At 36.5% G+C, this 19,354-nt stretch overlaps 2 protein-coding genes across 2 annotated transcripts in view; one reads left to right on the top strand and one right to left on the bottom strand.

Moving 5' to 3' along the window:
• The window catches only part of KPNA5 (karyopherin alpha 5 (importin alpha 6)), a 93,049-nt gene extending 89,049 nt beyond the window's left edge, over positions 1-4,000 (top strand). Inside the window, exons 13-14 of the mRNA XM_006839978.1 lie at positions 1,086-1,264; positions 3,813-4,000. Coding sequence (XP_006840041.1) covers positions 1,086-1,264; positions 3,813-4,000 — 367 coding nt within the window. The remainder of the gene's footprint in view (positions 1-1,085; positions 1,265-3,812) is intronic.
• A 12,216-nt stretch (positions 4,001-16,216) lies between these two features.
• FAM162B (family with sequence similarity 162, member B) overlaps positions 16,217-19,354 on the bottom strand; it is a 13,501-nt gene continuing 10,363 nt past the window's right edge. The window contains exon 4 of the mRNA XM_006839977.1: positions 16,217-16,315. Coding sequence (XP_006840040.1) covers positions 16,217-16,315 — 99 coding nt within the window. The remainder of the gene's footprint in view (positions 16,316-19,354) is intronic.

The raw sequence follows: 19,354 nt of genomic DNA, 5'->3' as shown, positions 1-19,354 counted from the left end.
GTACATTCCATGTTCCAATTTTCAATGGATGTTTACAGCTGTTTCTCTTCATTTTAAGCTGTTGCCCATCAGCAAATGCAGGTTCTGTGCATTTTTCTCCCCCGAGCTTAACTGTATTCATGTCATTATGGTCAACCCTACTTTGAGGAGGCATTTTTTCCCCAGTCGCATTCTGAGTGCCTTTCCACCTTCCATATCAGTGTCATTTGTACTAATGATGAGAGGTACCAAAAAAACCCACAAAAAGCAGACGTTTGTAAGTGTGCTATGTGTTGTAACTTAAATATGTTGGGTGTTGGGGACATCTTTGGAGACACCATGGGTCTTACTATGAATTTGAATTGACTCGATGGCAAGTAGTTAGTCTGAATTCAAAGCATACTTTAAACCTTTCTTCTTAATATGGACTTTCAGTTAGGATAATAAGTCAGCAGTTCACTTCATTTTCATTATAGAGATTGTAAGAAAAGCAAATAGAAAAAAGACATGGCATTAAGAAATGAGTGGAATATTTTTTCTGAAAAATATTTTGCAAAATAACATGTTTTGCTATTAGAAACCTCCTTTGCTTCTGAAACATGCCAGACATTTCAGAACACTAGCCGTGATTGTTTTGTGAGGCATTTTCTGACTTAGCTATCCCTTCTCCTCCCTCTCTGTTTCTTCCTAACCTCATACAACCCCTCTCCAGTGTGTGTACACAGGCTTAACTTTAAAAACAAAACACTAGAAAACCACTACTCTTAGTGCTCACGTGCCATGCCAAAACAGGTCAAGCACTGATTTATTTGTGTATGTGTTTTTTAGTTGTAATTATACCATTTAGTCTTAATTAAAATATGATGATAGGAGAGTAAAGAAATTTGTTCTGCTGTGAATAAGGTCACTATGAGATGGTACCGACTCAATTGCACCTAACAACAACAACAACTTGAGGATTTAAATGTTTGTAATGTTTGAATATGTATAGGAATATTTTTCTAAAATTTTTTATAGAACATTTCACTATGAAGAGTATTTGTGTGTCTTTGTTGTAAGCAGTAGTTAAGTCTCCCACCTCCCATGCTTTTTTAATTTCTCTGAAGGTATTTGGTAACCTTAGACTGCATTAAACCACTTTGTGACCTTTTGACTGTTATGGACTCCAAAATAGTTCAAGTGGCTTTAAATGGACTTGAAAATATTTTACGCCTTGGAGATCAAGAATCTAAGCAGAGTGGACTAGGCATTAATCCATACTGTGCTCTTATTGAAGAAGCATATGGTAAGCAAATCAGTTAAAAATGTAGTTATAACCAATTCTTAATGATCTGCCATAGCAGTTTCCCTCATTTAGTTCCTTAAAATGATTTTATTGTCAAATAATTTAACGTGTTTTAAAATAAGTTAACCTTAATTCTAATCCCTAATAATTTATTTTCATTATTTATGTTTCATTTTACATTGTCTTTATGTACAAATATTTTACATTGATTTAATTTCAGTGTATATATAGTAAATATAGACATGTGTATGTGTGCATATGTATGTTTATATTGTTGTTAAGTGCCATGAAGTCTGTTTCGAATTGTAGCAATCCGTGTGTGTGTGTGTGTGTGTGTGTGTGTGTGTGTGTGTGTATCTATATATACATGAGAGCCCTACTAGGCATTGTAGTATAAGCTAAACTCAAGGTTGGCGGTTCAAACTCACCAGCTGCTCCTCGGAAACCCTACAAGTATTGCTATGAGTCAGAACCAACTCGATAACATTTAACAACAAAAACAATATATACAAATATACTACTTTATCTTGGGATGAGTTTTCAGCTGAGTCTTGAGTACAGACTTCTTTTTAAGCTTTTAGTGTGTCTTCTCATTTTGCTTTCCAAAGGCTTATTTATGTACTTGACAGTGACGCTGGTGGTATATGAGCCAATTCCACACCGTCACACTTGTTTTGCTGATTTTACAGATGTAAATGGAATCTCAAAGCTGGTTTGATACGCCCTTTTTTGGTTAATTCATCCTGTGTGTCCTTTCCATGTGTTAGTATATTTTCTCATCAGAATTTAATAGTTACTGAGTTTTTCTCTTAGTACCTATTTGAATTTTTTTCATAAAAATTTGAATTTATTTTATAGGTATTTATTGTACTAGGGCTCCCCCCCACCACCAGTTTTTATCTTTTTATTTTAATAAAGCAAACCATGTTCATTGATGTTTAATAAATGATTCATTCTAATCAATTCTTTCAAAGTTAAAAAAGTCATTACCCCCATAGAGATTTGATGAACATTAATTTTTGTAGGCTAGACTTTTGTTTGTTAAATTCTTAAAACATTTAACTTAACTCATATGGAAATTAATTTGGGATAAGACAATCTAAACTGATTTTTTTTCCCCTTTTATTTTCATTAAATGAAAACATATTTTTAGCATTAATCCAGATAGAATTATTTCTGGTAAGCAGCAAAATAAGAAGTACTGTATATTGTCCTCATCTTTTCAAAATAAGTTTTAACTGAAAATTTTACAGCTATGTGTAGTGCTTTATTATGAAAGAATCATGGCTTTATAAATCATTTATTCCAAACTGTTATCTTCTGGCTTGTTCTATGTTTTTCTGTGTCTGTATGTGTGTGCTGTGGCTTGTTCATTTGTTTTTTTGTTTTTGCTTTCCCTGTTTTGTGCTTTAGTTATTTCACATACTTATTTCTGGGAAGGATCTCTGAAGTTACTTAATCTAAAACTGTCATTTTAAAATTGAGAACTAAAGTACAGAGGTACTCCACAGATTTCCGGGTAGGGTGTGTGATCCAGTCGTTCTGTCTCCCAGGCCTGTGCTCATTCCAGTATACCAGTATAAGGCATAGGTGCCAGTTTTCAGTATGTGCAAAAATGTTGATACATTATTTTGATTTAAATATGGGGGTAAGTCAATAGGTATTGCTACCAGGGTTCAAGTTGATACATGCCTAAGTTTATTCCAAATAAACATGTTTTAAGAGATCAGTGGATGACTGCAAACAAATCAGTGGCTTTTGAGGGCGTCTGCTTGGTCCATTCAATTTAAGGCAGAGAAGAGAGGTCAGTTCAGAAGGTTATAGCGACTGTTTTTGGAATGCCAAAGGGTAATCATGATAGATTTTCTCAAAGGACACAGGATTATCATAGGGGTTTATTTCAGAGAATTTAATGTATTGGTGAGTAAAAGGCCAGGAAATTTGTGCTGAGGAATTATTTTCCATCATGATAATACACCTGCTCATTCTTCAAGGGTAAAAAGGGCTGTCATTCAAGAATCTTGTTGGGAAACTTTACCCCATCCACTCTAATGAAAGCCCTGGTCTTGCCCCCTTCAGACTTCTTTTTGTTCAAAACTTAAAGAATAATTAAAAGGAATACAATCTGAGTTCCTCAAGGGGTGCCATTTGACATGTTGTAAATCGAAGAGCACAGAATTCTTCAGGGGAGGGTTAGAGAGATGGAAACATCTCCTTTAGAAGTGTAGAGGCCTTGATGGAGAATATGTTAAGAAAACAACAGCTTCACATTTTGAAAATTTTGTTTAATAAAATTTGTGGAAGTGTGGTGGCTCTGTATGATAAGCACTGGGCTGTGAACCACAAAGTTGGTGGTTTGAGCCCACCAGCTGCTCCTCAGATAAGGCTTTCTGTTCCCATAAAGACACAACTTTGGAAACCCTATTCAGGATTGCTACATTTAACAACAGCAACATGAGTTTATAGCAGTATTTTTTGACTCCTCCTAGTCTGTGCTAAGACATTTGTAACAATTTTATTTTAAATAAATGCTTTATATATAAAATAGGTCTGGATAAAATTGAATTTCTGCAAAGCCATGAAAATCAGGAAATTTACCAAAAGGTTTTTGGTCTGATGGAACATTACTTTGGTGTAGAAGAAGAAGATGCCAGCATCGTACCTCAGATGGATGAAACCCAACAGCAGTTTGTATTTCAGCAGCAAGAAGCACCGATGGAAGGGTTTCAACTGTAACCTGTGGGAGTGGGAGGAAAGTAATGGTTAGAAATGGTGGTATCAGATATCTAGGCTTTGTTGGCAGTGTCAGCAGGAATGTTGGATGTTTTTACACCAAACAGAAAAGAAACAGCTGATACACTTTTGAAAAGCAAAGTGAAACAAATGTTTCCATGCAGATGCAATCTTTCCTTGTAACTTTTATTTGGTTTGTATGTTTATTTATGTCTTTTGTTTCTTTGGATTTTTCTACCTGACTTGTGAATAATTAAGTACATTATATATTTAAAAGCAGCTTGAAAAGGAGAACTTTGTTAAGTATTGCATAATGAATTTTTTTTTAAAGCATTCTTGAGAACTGTACATTAGCAGTTGTTGTTAAGTGCTGTCGAGTCAATTCTGACCCATAGCGACCCTGCATAGGGTTTCCGAGGAGCAGCTGGTGAGCTTGAACTGCCGTACAGCTATTAAAACTGCATTTTGGCAGTATGTCTGACATGTCCAGTTGCTACTAAATCTACCTCTATCTGGAAGCAAAAACAAATGGAAAACCATTAGAAGCTTGAAGTAGCATAAAACTAAATTTGAATGTGAAATATTTATTACCTTAAATTATAAAACACTTTGCATAACAACAACAGAAAAACAATTGAAGACCTGTGAAATTTCTTTATAAAACTGAAGAAATATTTTACTGATATTCAAATATCTATTAAAATGTGGTGATTGTGAAGAGAGAAACTATTATTCATGTTGAATACATTAAAAAATTTGCTTTACAATACATTTAAATCCTATGTTTTTAGCGCAATATATGCTATTAGTATATTTTATATTTTGACCAAATATGCTATCATTTTGTAAATAGCTTTTTATTATTTTTTTACTCTTCATCTTAAAGCACCTCTTGACAGAGAGTCCATCATGAATCTAAAGTAGTGCTGCACAGCCAAAGTTCTACTGTAATTCTTTCTCTGATTTTTCAGACTAGTACCTGAGAAATTTCACTTTCGGTGTAATAATGAACTTAGATACTTGAATGACAAATTATTTTGAGAAAATAAATTTTATTAAATGACTTTAATGTTTAGACAAGAAATATTAACAAAAGTTGCTAAGAATTTGTTAATATTATTGCAATCTGTATTAGAATTTTTTGTGCTTCTTGTTACGAAATAAGGGTATTGGATAACATTTGTACCAGATTGATCAATATAATGTGTGTGTTCTTTCATGTATTAACAGCAAAATCTAAACCATGAAATTATAAAAAGTTATAATAGAAAACATTTATTTATAGATACATATATATACATGTGTCTGTGTGTTATCCTCTTGATAGAATCTTCTAACCATATGTGGTACTGTTGAACTCAATCTTAATGTAAAGTTACTATATGCAGGCTATTTACATTTCCAATTATATGTATGCCTAGAATACTTATTTCATATTAGGTTACAACTGTTTATGATGGGAATTAAAGCAGTTTTGATATGATTCATAGTCTGTTCTGTAAAGACGGATTTAGACTATGAAAGCATTTATAATGTTTTGGCTGAAAATCAGAGGCAACTTGAAAAGGATTATGATATTTTGTTAATTGTATATCATGAAACTAGCTTTTGTTTATCAAATATAGATATAAATGTTATCTATAATGCTGATGATATCTGCCAAACCTTTCTATATACTTAAGTAGAAGATTGTTCCTGTACCCTTTTTATTGTAGTAGAAGTATGATGTTTAGAATAAATGGTTTTTCTTTTGCATTTTGTATGCCCTCTGGTAGTGTAGTGGTTACAAATCGGGATGCAAACCGCAAGGTCAGCAGTTCGAAACTACCAACTGTTCTGCAGGAGAAAGATGAGGCTTTCTGCTCCCGTAAAGATTTACTCGGAAACCCTGTACAGGGTCGCTATGGGTCGGAACTGATTTCACGGCACATAACCACCACCACCACCAAAGAACAAGGTGATGATATTAAAGATTACCATATTGATGGTGAATTTATCAGATAAACTCATTGGCGCAGTGGTTGTAAGTATCCGGTAACAAGGTATTCCACTCTTTCTAATTAATTTAATTTTGATATTACAACATAATAAACTAACCAGCTGTGCCTGCTTTTGAGGGCCCTGTAGTCATTATCAAGATCCCTGGTGGTGCAGTGGCTAGGCACTCAGCTGCTAACTAAAAGGTTAGCAGTTTGAACTCACCAGACCCTCTGTGGAAGAAAGGTGTGGCAGTCTGCTTCCGTAACGACTGTGCCTTTAGGAACCCTAGGAGGCAGTTCTGCTCTGTCCTGTAGGGTCAGGGTACGTCAGAATCCAATAGGAATGGAATGGGTAGTCACTGTCATAAATCTCTAAGCCAAATCTTTAAAAATAGTTCTTATAGAAGGAGAAAGAACCTGTATGCATATGTACATATATGTGCACGTACACATAGACTAACTTTGAAGTGAGTACTTAACAATTTTTGCTGGTATACAAACTTCATACCTCTGAATGCAGAATATAATTATTTAAAATGCTTCAGTATTTAAGCATTTAAATATAAAATGATATTAAATTTCTTGAATCTGTTGCATGGGTAATTAATTTGATTATAGATGAATACAAAAGACACTGTCTAGTAGTTAGGACTAGCTCTTGACTTAGTTATGTTTGTTGAATGAAGACTAACAAGTACTTTGCTCTTTTTTAAAAATTAAAATACAGCTCTTCTTTTCAACTGCATCATTTTAAATGCTCCCCAAATAACTTTTTATTAATTTTCTAAGGTTTATTTCAATCTGAATCTATACTAAAAAAATTAAAGTAGGTTATAAAGGGGCATGCATGTAATAACAATGCAAAAATACCTAAAACATTCCTTTTCATTCATTTAATCAAATTCAGTGTTTTGTCTGGATTTAAATTTTTACTAGTTAATCTATACAATTACGCTTATTTTTGTATTTAGTAAGTACTTAGCTCACTGATATGATGTTCTTATTTCAATTTTATTTTGAAAGGGTGTGCCTGGAACTTATTTTTTTGTGCCATTTGTGTACTTGAGGCACTAGAAAAATAAATAAAAATGAAGAATAAAATCTGCTGTCTCTGAATAATATATCATTTGGTAACTGTAATACCTATTTCTAGTTTAAGGTTGATTTGCTGGAAAAAGTAAAAAAGAAGCATTACCTTTAGCTTCATAATTTTTCGTTACTTTTAAAGGAGTATTACAGAAAAAGTAAATAATTACAGAACAAATCTTGAGTTTTTGTTGCTGTTTTAAACTGTGAAAATGTGAAATAAAAAAAATGTTAACTTTCACTGAGTGTATATAACATTACTGTTTCATGTCATGTGACAATCTAATGATCAATATGACAGGGCTCTTAAGAGAATAGTGCATCTGTACTTCTGATTGGGGAGTGGAATAAGGAGAGTATTTTTGCCTGGCTAAATAAACCAATATTTGAGCAGTATCAATATTATTAAATGTTACAGCATTATAGTAAAAATAATAAAAAGCTATTTTACAAATGCATTTATATAAATGTGTCTAATTTCATTTATTCTTACTTGATTGTATTTCTAATAGGGAGGAAAACCATGTATTTCTAATAGGGAGCAAAACCAGATGCTCTCATTGACTAAAATTCCATATACTTCCCAAAACCGCTCAGATTTTTTTGCAGCATATCTGATACAGTATATGTTACTTTTATTTTAGAATTTACATACATTGTTGTAATGAGGAACATACCTAATTTATGTTTGTATCCCAAGTCTTAGCAATTAGTGGACATTCACATGTTTTAATTTAAGTTATATTTTCTCTTGAATTTTAGATGCACTGCATTTATTAACAAAGATAGTTTTTAAACCTAATAAATTTAAGGGAGTGAATGTCTGATTTAACTTTCTCAATGAACTTAGTAACATAAAATCACACAGCTAGTCAGTAGCCACAGCTGGCCTCTCGTTTTGTGTTCATTTCCACTACGGTGATGTCTAATTTGTCAGGCTTCATTTTCTTCAGCATTTGAAGCTATGTTGATCAAAGAGTAGTAGTGTAAGTGATCAGATCAGTTAGCACTAGGTACTCTGCTTTGAGTACAGGCAGTCTGTAATTTTAGTAGCAAATGAATTCCTGAAAATCTGACACTACAATGTGCAGGTTAACCAATGAATTTAAAAGTGCAGTAGGATTTGTCCTCCAGAAATCACCAAGAATGCTCTTTAACACGCATTTTTGGACAAGGTGTTAACTTTATATATGTTTTCTAATTTTCTTTTATATCTGAACAGCTGACTCGTATCAGACAGGATTCTCCATAGAAATATATCAGTTGACTGTTTTTAGCAACTGGTTTGTGTGATTCTGGGGGCTGGCAAGTCTGAAATTTCAGAACAGGCCAACAAGCTAGAAATGTAGGTAGGATTTCTGTATTGCACTCTTGAAGCAGAATGATTTCTTCCTGGAAAATCTCACTGTTTGTTTTTAAGGCCTTGGTAACTGCAAAGTTGGTTGTCAGAAACCGTATGCAGGGTCACTGTGCATCAGAACCTGTTCAACAGCACAGAACACACACATACGCACACACACACACACACACACACACACACACTCTCCTCTACTAAAGTCAACTGATTGGAAATGTTAGTTATTGGTAAGTGCTCTCTAGTCAGGTTTGACTCTATATGGGTTTCCAAGAAGTGGCTGGTGGGTTTTGAACCTCCGACCTTGTGGTTACCAGTCCAGTGCTTATCCTACAGCACCACAACAGGGCTCAGGTACCCTTAGTAATGTGGGTGGGTGGACTTCATCCAGTCCAGTGCGTATCCTCCAGTGCCACTTCACAGTAATATTTAAGAATACTGTTTGACCAAACACCTGAGCATCATGTTGTTGTTAGGTGCCATCAAGTCAGAACCGACCATATGAACAAAGAATAAAGCACTACCTGGTCCTGTGCCAACCTCAAAATCATTGCTACATTTGAGCCCATTGCTGCTGCCATGGTGCCAGTCCATCTCATTGGGGGTCTTCCTCTTTTTCACTGAACCATCACTTTACTAAACATGATATCCTTCTCCAGGGACTGGACCCTCCTGACAATATGTCTGAAGTAGGAGAGATGAAATCTGGCCATCCTGGCTTCCAAGGAGTATTCTGGTTGTAATTCTTCCAACAAAGATTGGTTTATTGTTTTGGCAGTTTAATATTCTCTAACACAAATGCAGAAATTCTTCTACAGTCTTCCTTATTCACTCTCCAACTTTTACATGCATATAAGGTTATTGAAAATACCATGGCCAGTATAAGGTGCACCTTAGTCCGTAAACTGATGTCTTGGCTCTTGAACACTTTGAAGAGGTCTTGTGCAGCAGGTTTGCCTAATGCAATTTCTTGACTGCTGCTTCAGTGAGTGTTGATGGTTGTGTTGTTGTTGTTGTGATGTGCTGTGGAGTCGGTTCTGACTCATAGCGACCCTGTACAGAGTTTCTGAGACTGTAAATCTTTACAGGAGCGGAAAGCCTCATCTTTCTCCCACAGAACCTCTGGTAGTTTCAAACTGCTGACCTTGAGGTTTGCAGCCCGATTCATAACCACTACGCCACCAGAGCTCCTTTAATCCTAGCAAAATGAAGTCTTGTTGTTAATGAGTCTTCATCTAATCCTGATGCAATGCTATTTTTCATATAATCGAGCTTCTTGGATTAGTTGCTCAGCATACAAATTAAATAAGTATGGTGAAAGAATACAATCCTGGGGTATACCTTTCCTAATGTTTAAGCCATTCAGTGTCTCCTTATTCTGTCCAAATGATTGCCTCTTGGTCTATGTACAGGTTCCTCATGAACACAGTTAAGTGTTTCAGAATACACATTGTCTGCAATGTTGTCCAAAGTTTGTCGTGAACTACACAATCAAACGCCTTTACTTAGTCTATAAAGCACAGGTAAACATCTTTCTGATATTCTCAACTTTCAGCCAAGATTTGTTTGACATCAGCAATGATATTCCTCATTCCATGGCCTCTTCTGAATCCGGCTGGAACCTTTGGCCATTCTATGTCAGTGTACGTTTGCTGCCATTTTTTGGATTATCTTTAGCAAAATTTTACTTTCATGAGATACTAACGATGTTGTCCAATAACTTCCATATTCCAGTGGTGCCCTCTCTTTGGAAGGTACACACTTAGGGATCTCTTCCACTCAGTTGGCCAGGCAGTTGTCTTCCAAATATCTTGGCATAAATGAGTGAGTGCCTCTAGTACTTCATTAGTTTGTTGAAAGATTTCAATTTGTATTCCAACATATCGTGGAGCCTTGTTGTAGACCAATGCTTTCAGTGTACCTTGGACTTCTTTCAGTCCCATTGGCTCTTGATCGTATGCTACCTCTTGAAATGGTCAAGCATTGACCATTTCTTTTTGCTACAATGATATTGTGTATTCCTTCCATCTTTTTTTTTTTTTTAAGTTATTATTGTGAGGTTTACATGGGAGAATATCAGCTTCACACTCAACCTATTGTTTTTCGTTTCATTGCAATGAGTACAATCCCCTCCATGCATAATCAAATACCAAAGGGTACACCACACAGGCCTGCCCCCCGGCCACCAGCACACAGCCCTTCTCCCTCCCTGAGTGCAGTGTCCCCAGCTGCTCCATCTGTCCACGTCATTGTCTCTGTCTCCATCCCTGGCTTCACTGCCTTTCTGGGTAGGGTCTCACTGTCCGTTCTTCTCATTTGATGGTCCCAGGAACCTCCGCTCCTAGGATGCAAAATCAATCACTCTCTTCCTTTTGTCAAAAAACATTTTCCGCTATTTCCTACCCTCACAGTTAGTACTGATGGCAATTATTCACTGTTGTACCACAAGAGTCTTATTCCCATTTCCCTTTGCCCATCCAGTCCCAAAAGATTGGAAATCATTCAGTGGTGATTCTACCTTCCCCCGCCCCTTTTGGAATTAGGCTCCCTCTTGAAAGCTTGTGAGCACTTCTTGCCTTTATAGGACCCCCATTTTGGGTAGCCAATGTCTAAGTTGCCCATCTCAATCAACCCTGTGTACTAAAGGGGTGGGAGTGATCCTTGCTGTAAAGATTCATTCTTTTTTTTGAGCTACTACATCCATAAGTGGAGTCCTGGTGTGGCACTGTGGGTTAATGCTTCATACTCCAAAGCCATTTGAACTGCAAGGTTGGCAGTTCAAGCTCACCAGCGGCTCCTCGGAAACCCTATCTAGGGTCACTCTGGGTTGGAACTGACACTGACTTGATGGCACTTAACAACAACTTTTTTGATCTTTGCTGTTATTGCTTGTGTGAGATGATATCTCATTGTTGCTTTGATTTGCATCTCTCTAATGTAAGGTGTGGTTTCTAATGCGAGTTATTTTGTGTCTTCTCCCTCTTTTCTTTTGTTAGGTTTGCCAATGTTTTGTCATTTTTATTAATCTTTTCAAAGAACCAGCTTCTTGTCCTGTTGATTCTTTCTATAGTTTTTCTGTTTTCCATCTCATTTATTTCTGCTCTTATCTTTATTATTTCTTTTCTTTTGACTGTAGGTGCACTCTGTTGGTCAGTTTCTAATTGTTGGAGATGCTGTGTTAGTTAATTTTGGTTCTGTCTTCTTTTTGGATGTGTGTATTTATCACAATAAATTGTCCTCTCAGCACCACTTTCACCAAGTCCCAAAGATTTTGATATGTTGTGTTTTCATACTTGTTTGTTTCTAGGAACTTTATGAATTCATGTTTAATTTCTTCTTTTACCCAGTCATTTTTCAGAACAGTGTTGTTCAGTTTCCATGTATTCAACTTTATTTCCTTAGTCTTCTTGTTGTTGATTTCTAGTTTTATAGCATTGTGGTCTGAAAAGGTGCTCTGTAGTATTTTGATGTTTGTAAATTTAAGGAGGCTTGCTTTGTGACCTAACACGTGGTCAATTTTGGAGAATGTTCCATGTACACTGGAGAAGAAAGTATATTGTGCTGTTATTGGGATGAATGCTCTGTACACATCTATGAGGTCAAGTTGGTTGATTTTGCTGTTTAATTTCTGTAACTTTGTCGAGATTCTTTCTGGTTGTTCTTTTTGAAAGTGGTATATTAAAATCTCCCACTATAATTGTAGATTTATCTTTTTCTTTCTTCAATTCTAGTAAGGTTTGCTTCATATATCTTGGTGCTTTTTCATTGGGAGAGTAGACATTTATTATGGTTATGCCATCTTGCTCAACTGACCCTTTCATTATGAGATGGTATCCTTCTTTATCTCTTATGCTGGTTTTTGTCTTAAAGTTTACTTTCTCAGAGATTAGAATTGCCACTCATGCTTGTTTATTATTGCAGTTAGCTTGGTATATTTTTTTCCATCCTTTAACTTTTAGTCTGTTTTTGTCTTTGTGTGTAAAGTATGTCTCTTGCAGGCAGCATATTGAAGGGTCTTGTTTTCTTATCTAATCTGCCACTCTCTGTCTCTTTACTGGTACATTCAATCCATTGACATTCAATGTAATTATCAATAGGTATGAATTATTCGCTGCCATAATATTAATTTTTTGGCAGTGCTGTTCATTCCTTTGTTCTGCATGCCTTCTTATGCTTAGTTTACATTTTTTGTGTGTGCTACTTCTTGTCAGTTTCTTCTTAGTTTTCAGGTTTGCTTGTTCTGCTTGGATCTTCATTTTCTTGGTAAATTGTGAAGTATTAACTTTCTTTGGCATTACCTTATAGTCTATTAACTTTTCTCTCCATTCAAGAGAATCTATTGTATTCTGTAATCTACCTGACATCTTTCTGGATTTCTGTTCCTACCCTTCTTTGACATTGATATTATGTTGATCTTCGGTTGACCTCCCAGCTCCTTCAAATTCAGTTTTGTTCTATTCTGAACTCTGCTATCTGTCAACTGAGTTCCAGTGGTGTTGCCATGCTTGTTGTCTGTTCTTGTTGGTTTTGAGTCCAAAGAACTCCCTTTAGGATGTTTTGACATGCTGGATTGGTTTTGACAAAATCTCTTAGATTCTGTTTATCTTGGAATGTTTTGATTGCACCATTGTATTTGATTGACAGTTTTGCTGGAAAGACAATTCTTGGTTGGCAGTTTTTTTTTTTTTTTCTTTTTTCTTTTAGCATTTTGTATATGTCTCCCCATTGCCTTCTTGCTTGCATGGTTTCTGCAGAACTTAATCTGATTTGCTTGCCTTTGTAAGTGACATATCTCTTTTCCCTGGCCCCTTTTAGGATTCTCTCCTTGTCTTTGATTTTAGAGAGCTTGATTGAATAGCTAGGAATATTTGTGGCTACAGAACCTCAAAGGGACAAGGATCACACTTAGAGCCAATAGAGGGAGAAAGTGCATAGCCCTGATTTATTGTTGTTGTTGAATGCTCCAGTTGTTCCGACTCATGGCAGTGGTGGTTATGTGCCATGGAGTTGGGTCCCACTCATAGCAACCCTGTGGGCCTCTGAGGCTGCAACTCTTTAGCGGAGCAGAAAGCCTCATCTTTCTCCATCAGAACTGCAGTTAATTTCAGACTGCTGACCTTGAGATTAGCAGCCTGACTCGTAACCACTATGCTACCAGAGTTCCTTTTTCGACTCATAGCAGCCATGTATAGGGTTTCTGAGGAGCAACTGGTGAGTTTGAATTGCCAACCTTGCAGTGCAGTGCATTATCCTGCCACATTACACCAGGACTCTGCATAACCCTAAAGGCATCCTGAATTCAGATTACCAGTCTCCAGAATGTGAAAAGATAAATTTCTGTGCCTTAAAGTCACCCACTTTGTGGTATTTTGTTATGGCGTTCCTAAAAAAAAAAAAAAAGTTAAATTATAATTGTGTGTGTGTATATATTTAATTATAAAGTTGTTTTAGGGCCTACACAAGTTTGAAGCCCAATGATTTATACTATTTTTTTCTTTCTTTGGTGTTTGTCTTTTAAATTGCTTTTTAAATCATTGTTTCCATTTATTATCATTTTAGTCATCTTAATGATAAATTTTGAAATATATAGTTCTTAATTTGTATGACTTTTAAAATCTTCTTCATCTAGCTGGAAGCTATAGAAAAAACAATAAGAAACACAGTTCAGTTACCAATATAGTATCACTATGATTGGAAATTAGTTTTGCTTTGAAAGAGCCCTTAATAATTTAATTCAATCTCATTATAAAACATTTGTAAAGTACTCATTTTACTACTGAGTGAGTAATGCCTCCAAACTGGACCAAATAGTCAGATAAATTGTGGCATATTCATATGATGGTAAATTACAACTATGGCCACAAATTCATAGAAATATTTGGGAGAGTTTAAGTGAAAGAAAATAAATCCTCAATGCAAAACTATTGTTTCTCAGCATCGATCTATACACTTCTGAAGGTGGAGTTTACATTTCTCTAATCCTTTCCCCAAGAATTTTAAAGTCTTTGATTTACATCATTCATTTAAAATGGCAATTTTGGCATTCTGGGAGGACTCAAATTGTTTCCCTTTGAAATGCTCATTGAGTTTGGGGAACATAAAAAATCTGATGGTCCAACATCAGGTTTGTAAGGTAGTTGGGGTATAGCTCCCCAATGGAAACCTCATAGGACAGCCCTTGCTACCCTAGAAGAATGGGTTGGTGCATTATCATGAAGGATAACAATCCTCAGCACAACTTTCCCAGTCTTTTTCTCACCAATGCATTTTCACACAGGATTGACAGGGATGGGCAATTTAAACATTGGCTACTCAAAATGGGGAGGGGGAGCAACAAAGGCACGAAGTGACTGACTTACAAGTTTTCAAGAGGGAACTTATTAGTTTCAGAGGGTGCAGGGGAAGATAGAATCTCCACTTAGTGATTTCCAATCTGTCTAGACAGAGCTGATAAAAGGAGATGGGGATAAGACTCTTGTGGTTCAATAGTGAGTAATTGCTATCAGGACTGATTGTGGGAGTTTTACAAATGTAAAGGTAGACATTTTGTAACAAAAGCAGGGGAGTGGTTGATCTTCCAGCCAAGGAGCAGAGGACCCTGGGACCATCAAAGGTGAAGAGTGGGGTGTGGGACCCTATCCAGAGAATCACCGATGCCAGAGATAGAGGCAGAGACAATGACATGGAGAGATGGAGTGGCTGGGGACTCTGGACTCAGAAAGGAAGAGGGGCTGTGTGCTGATGGCCAGGGGGTTGGCATGCAGCGTATACCTTTTTGTTGTTTGAATGGTTATATATTCCTGAGTGCTTCGGTGTACATCCAAAATAACAAAAAAACCCAGAGGGACTGGAAGCAAATGCTGTTGAATCATGATGCATGGAAGGGATTCTAATCATTGCAATGAAACAAAATACAATAGGACGAATGTCAAGTTGATGCTCTCCCATGTAAACTAGCACTCAATTCACAATAAAAACTTTAAAAAACAAACAAAAAGAACTTCTTCATAATAAGTCCCTGTGATTATTAAGAAGTTTTTTTTTTTCAAAATTGTAAAATACAATTGCCATAACCTTTTGAGCTGACCTCTCTGCCTTGAATTTAACTAGCTCAGCAGATTGTGATGGAAGCCACTGTTTTGATTGAACATTTTTTTGAAGGTATACTAATGAGACAAAGGTAGGTATACTACTGAGAGAATTTGTCTACAACTATCTACTGATTACACATGTTTACACAGAGTTTGCATGGAATAAGGCCATGCATGTATGAACTAGAATCCTAGCTGCAAGACTTTTTGATATGTCCTTGTACAGTGGAATACTACAGAAATGAATATTAATGAACTTCTACATACAATTTGTGGCTGGATCTCACAAACATAGTATTGAGTAAAAGAATCCACAAGCACAAGTGCAGACTGTAGTTTCATTTATATAAGTTCAAAGGCAGGCAAAACTAGGTGATTACAAGTCATAACAGGGGTTACCTTTGGAGGGTAATGACCAAGAGAGGACAGAAAGGAAGCTTCTGAAGTGCTGGTGATATTCTTTACCTTGACCTGGAAAGTAGTTACATAGGTGTGTTCATGTTGTAAAAACCTATCACCGTATACATGTACGGTATGCACTTTCCTGAATGTATGCTATGTTTTAATAAGATGTATAATAAACAAAAAACACTGCTTCTTGTCACCAAAATAAAACCATGGCAGATATTTCAAATCTTCTGCTTTGCTGATCTTTTATTGTTGCTGGTATAGTGATGCTATTCAAGTGAACACGCTGTCACCTAGAATATTATTTGTTCTTAGCCTTTGCAGCCAATGCAGCTTCCTCACGCCACTTAGCTTTCTTTGCCAAGTTCCAACTTGTTAAGGATTCATGTCGTCTTGCAGCCTGCAAAAACAGGAGGGGAAATAGAACAAAGCCATCGTAGTTCCGTGGCAATAATTTGTATTTTAGATAGAAGAGATTTTTTTTTGGAAAAGAAAGAAGAAAAGCAAATGAAAATATCTGTTATACTATCCATGGAAAACAGTATGTGAAAAATTTACTTCACTTGTGTGACTTACATTCACGAGGATGCTGACATTGGAAGTTCACTCCCAGCTTATCTAAAGACATACAGACATGTTTGATATATTCAACTTCTAACATATAAAATGGACTCTCAGTGTGGCGCTGTAGGATAAGAACTGGACTGTGAACCATAAAGTTGGTAGTTCAAAACCATCAGCTGCTCCTCAGAAACCTTACAAGGCGTCACTCTGAGTCAAAACTGACTTGACAGCACTTAGCAACAACAACAAATACATAAAATATAACAAAAATATTTTCAAACAATTAAGCTCAAAATTCAGAAGGGGAGGTGTCAGATGCCAGAAATAAAAAGAACTCAAAAAGTACGAATTGGCAGAGAATAGGAGAGACAGAGGCCAGGGTAGAAGGAAATGGTACTCAGAGGTACTGGGGAACGTCTATAGGCCTTAATAGCTGCGGGTTGGAGTTTAATTTCAACACAAAAAGGAGAATGCAGGTTACAGATCTTTTATGAAATGAAACTACACTTATGTGATAGTTAAAGTTTTACATCAAATTGGCTTGGCCAGGATTTTCAGTGGTTTAGCAGTTACAATGTAGTTATCACCCCCAAGACATCTAATATAGTGCAATCACTTTCTGATGTGATCACTCTAATGGGATGTAATTATCCTGTGTTGTAAATCCTCAATTCTACGGTGTTAATGAGGCCAGATTAGGAGCTCTGGTAGCATAGTGGTTACGAATTGGGCTGTGAACTGCAAGGTCAGCAGTTCGAAACTACCAGCTGTTCCGCGGGAGAAAGATGAGGTATTTTGCTCCCATAAAGATTTACAGCCTTGGAAACTCTGTACAGGGTCTCTATGGGGTCAGAATCGACTCGACGACACTTAACAACAACAAGGCCAGATGCTATCTACAGGATTAAGTTGTAACTTGAATCAGTGTCTTTTGAGATATAAAAGGAGAGAAGCAAGCAGAGTTCAGAGGGACCTTTGCTACCAAGAAAGAAGCGTCAGGAGTAGAGTGTGTCTTTCGACCTCAGGACCCTGTCCTGTGAAGTTCCTAGATCTGGGGGAAGATTGATGCCAAGACATAGAGACCTCCATGGAATACTGGGCCTACAGATGCTGAAAGGCGAAAAGAGCTTTGCCCCAGAGCCCACAAAGAGAAAGTCTTCCCCTAGAGCTGGCACTCTGAATTTGAAGTTACAGCCCTCTAACCTGAGAAAATCGGTTTCTGGTTGTTAAAAGCATCTACTTGTGTTATTTCTGTTATAGCAGCACTCAATCACTAATACATCCTAGAATATTACAGGAAGCAGGAAAAGACACTCTTATGAAATGAATAAAACTCATCTCACCAGTCCAAGGAACTGGCAAGTAAACCAGCCATTTATTCTGGGGAAAGTCTTCCCTGTACAGAGAACAAATATTCAGCACACAGTATTAAGGAGTCAGAATTCTAGTTAGAAAATAGATATGAGGAAATTATCCAAATGCAGCATGGAGATAAAGAAACAAGAAAAAGGAAAAAAAGAAAAATGAAGAAAATAAGAGATGTTAAGAAACAGAGATTAGAATTTACAATATATATTCATAGTAGAAAGAGAGAATGGATCGAATCAGGGAAGAGTCTCGAGTCTCCACACTTCGTACCATCTTCTCTCGGTTCATCAAGCTCCATCCTCACTAACTCTTTTCTATTTCTTAACACAGCAAACTCTTTGTCATCTCTTGGCTTTGCATACACAGCTCCTTCCTTCCTCTGGTCTTGCCATGGCTGGCTCATTCTCATCCTCCTTAGACCACAACATCTAAACCAACTTCTCCCAGGTACACACTATTGTATCTTCTTGTTCATTTCATCGACTGCACTTATAATTCCAAATTATATCTTACATTTATTATTACTTCCTCACTCTCCATTTAAAAAATAAGTTGCAACTTGTCTTTTCCTCCCTCTGTAGTCTAGGAACAAGCATAGTGCCTGGTATGCTGAAAATATTTTCAATCATTGTACTAATGTTTGAAACTTAATGTGTCTGCCATTACAATTTAGGAGAGAAGAAAATGGCACTACAACTGCCATCATACACAGAACTCAATTTTCAGTTGCTATTAAATTTAGTAAAACTTATTTGTGTCACCTTCACACAAAAATGTGATGGCCTGTGTGGTCACTTCCAACTTTTGCATTTCCAACTCTTTCATGATTCTATGCAATAACCTAAGTTTATGAATTAAGAAATTGTCTAGTTTGGACAGCTCTCACTCAACAGAGATTTTAACTGAATTATAAACCATCCTGTTTTTGTTGGGTCTTCTCATATAAATGAATACAAGTTTGTGTCACTCATGGACAACTAATTATTTTGTTGACTCAAATTTGCATGAACATTTCAATGGTGTGGCACTGTAGGATAAGTACTAGACTCCAAACGACAGGTCAGCAGTTCAAACCCACAAGGTGCCCCTCAGACATCCTATACAGGGTCGCTATGAGTTAAAACCGACTCCACGGCATTTAATACCAACCAAAACAACAAGATAGATAACTGTCAGTAGTTCCAGGTCTCAAAGACTAAATTTTTCTTACATTGCCAGAACAGCAATAATCCTCAAATTGAGAACTAAGTGCCTTGTTGTTGTTATTAGATGCCATCAAGTCTGTACTGACTCATATACATCCTATGTATACTGCCTGATCCGGCGCCAATCTCAGAAACACTGCTGCTCTTGAACCCATTGCTGCTGCCACTGGGCCAATCTATCTCATTGGGGGTCTTCCTCTTTTTCTCTGACCTTCCATCTTACCAAGTATGACATCCTTCTCTAGTGATTGTTCCCTCTTGACAATATGTCCAATGTATGAGAGATGAAGTTTGGCCATCTT

Source organism: Chrysochloris asiatica, unplaced genomic scaffold (assembly GCF_000296735.1).
Source record: "Chrysochloris asiatica unplaced genomic scaffold, ChrAsi1.0 scaffold00027, whole genome shotgun sequence".
In the NCBI taxonomy this organism is placed as follows: Eukaryota; Metazoa; Chordata; class Mammalia; order Afrosoricida; family Chrysochloridae; genus Chrysochloris; species Chrysochloris asiatica.
Note: the sequence above shows the minus strand (reverse complement) of the source record. Positions and strands in the feature narration are given on the sequence as shown.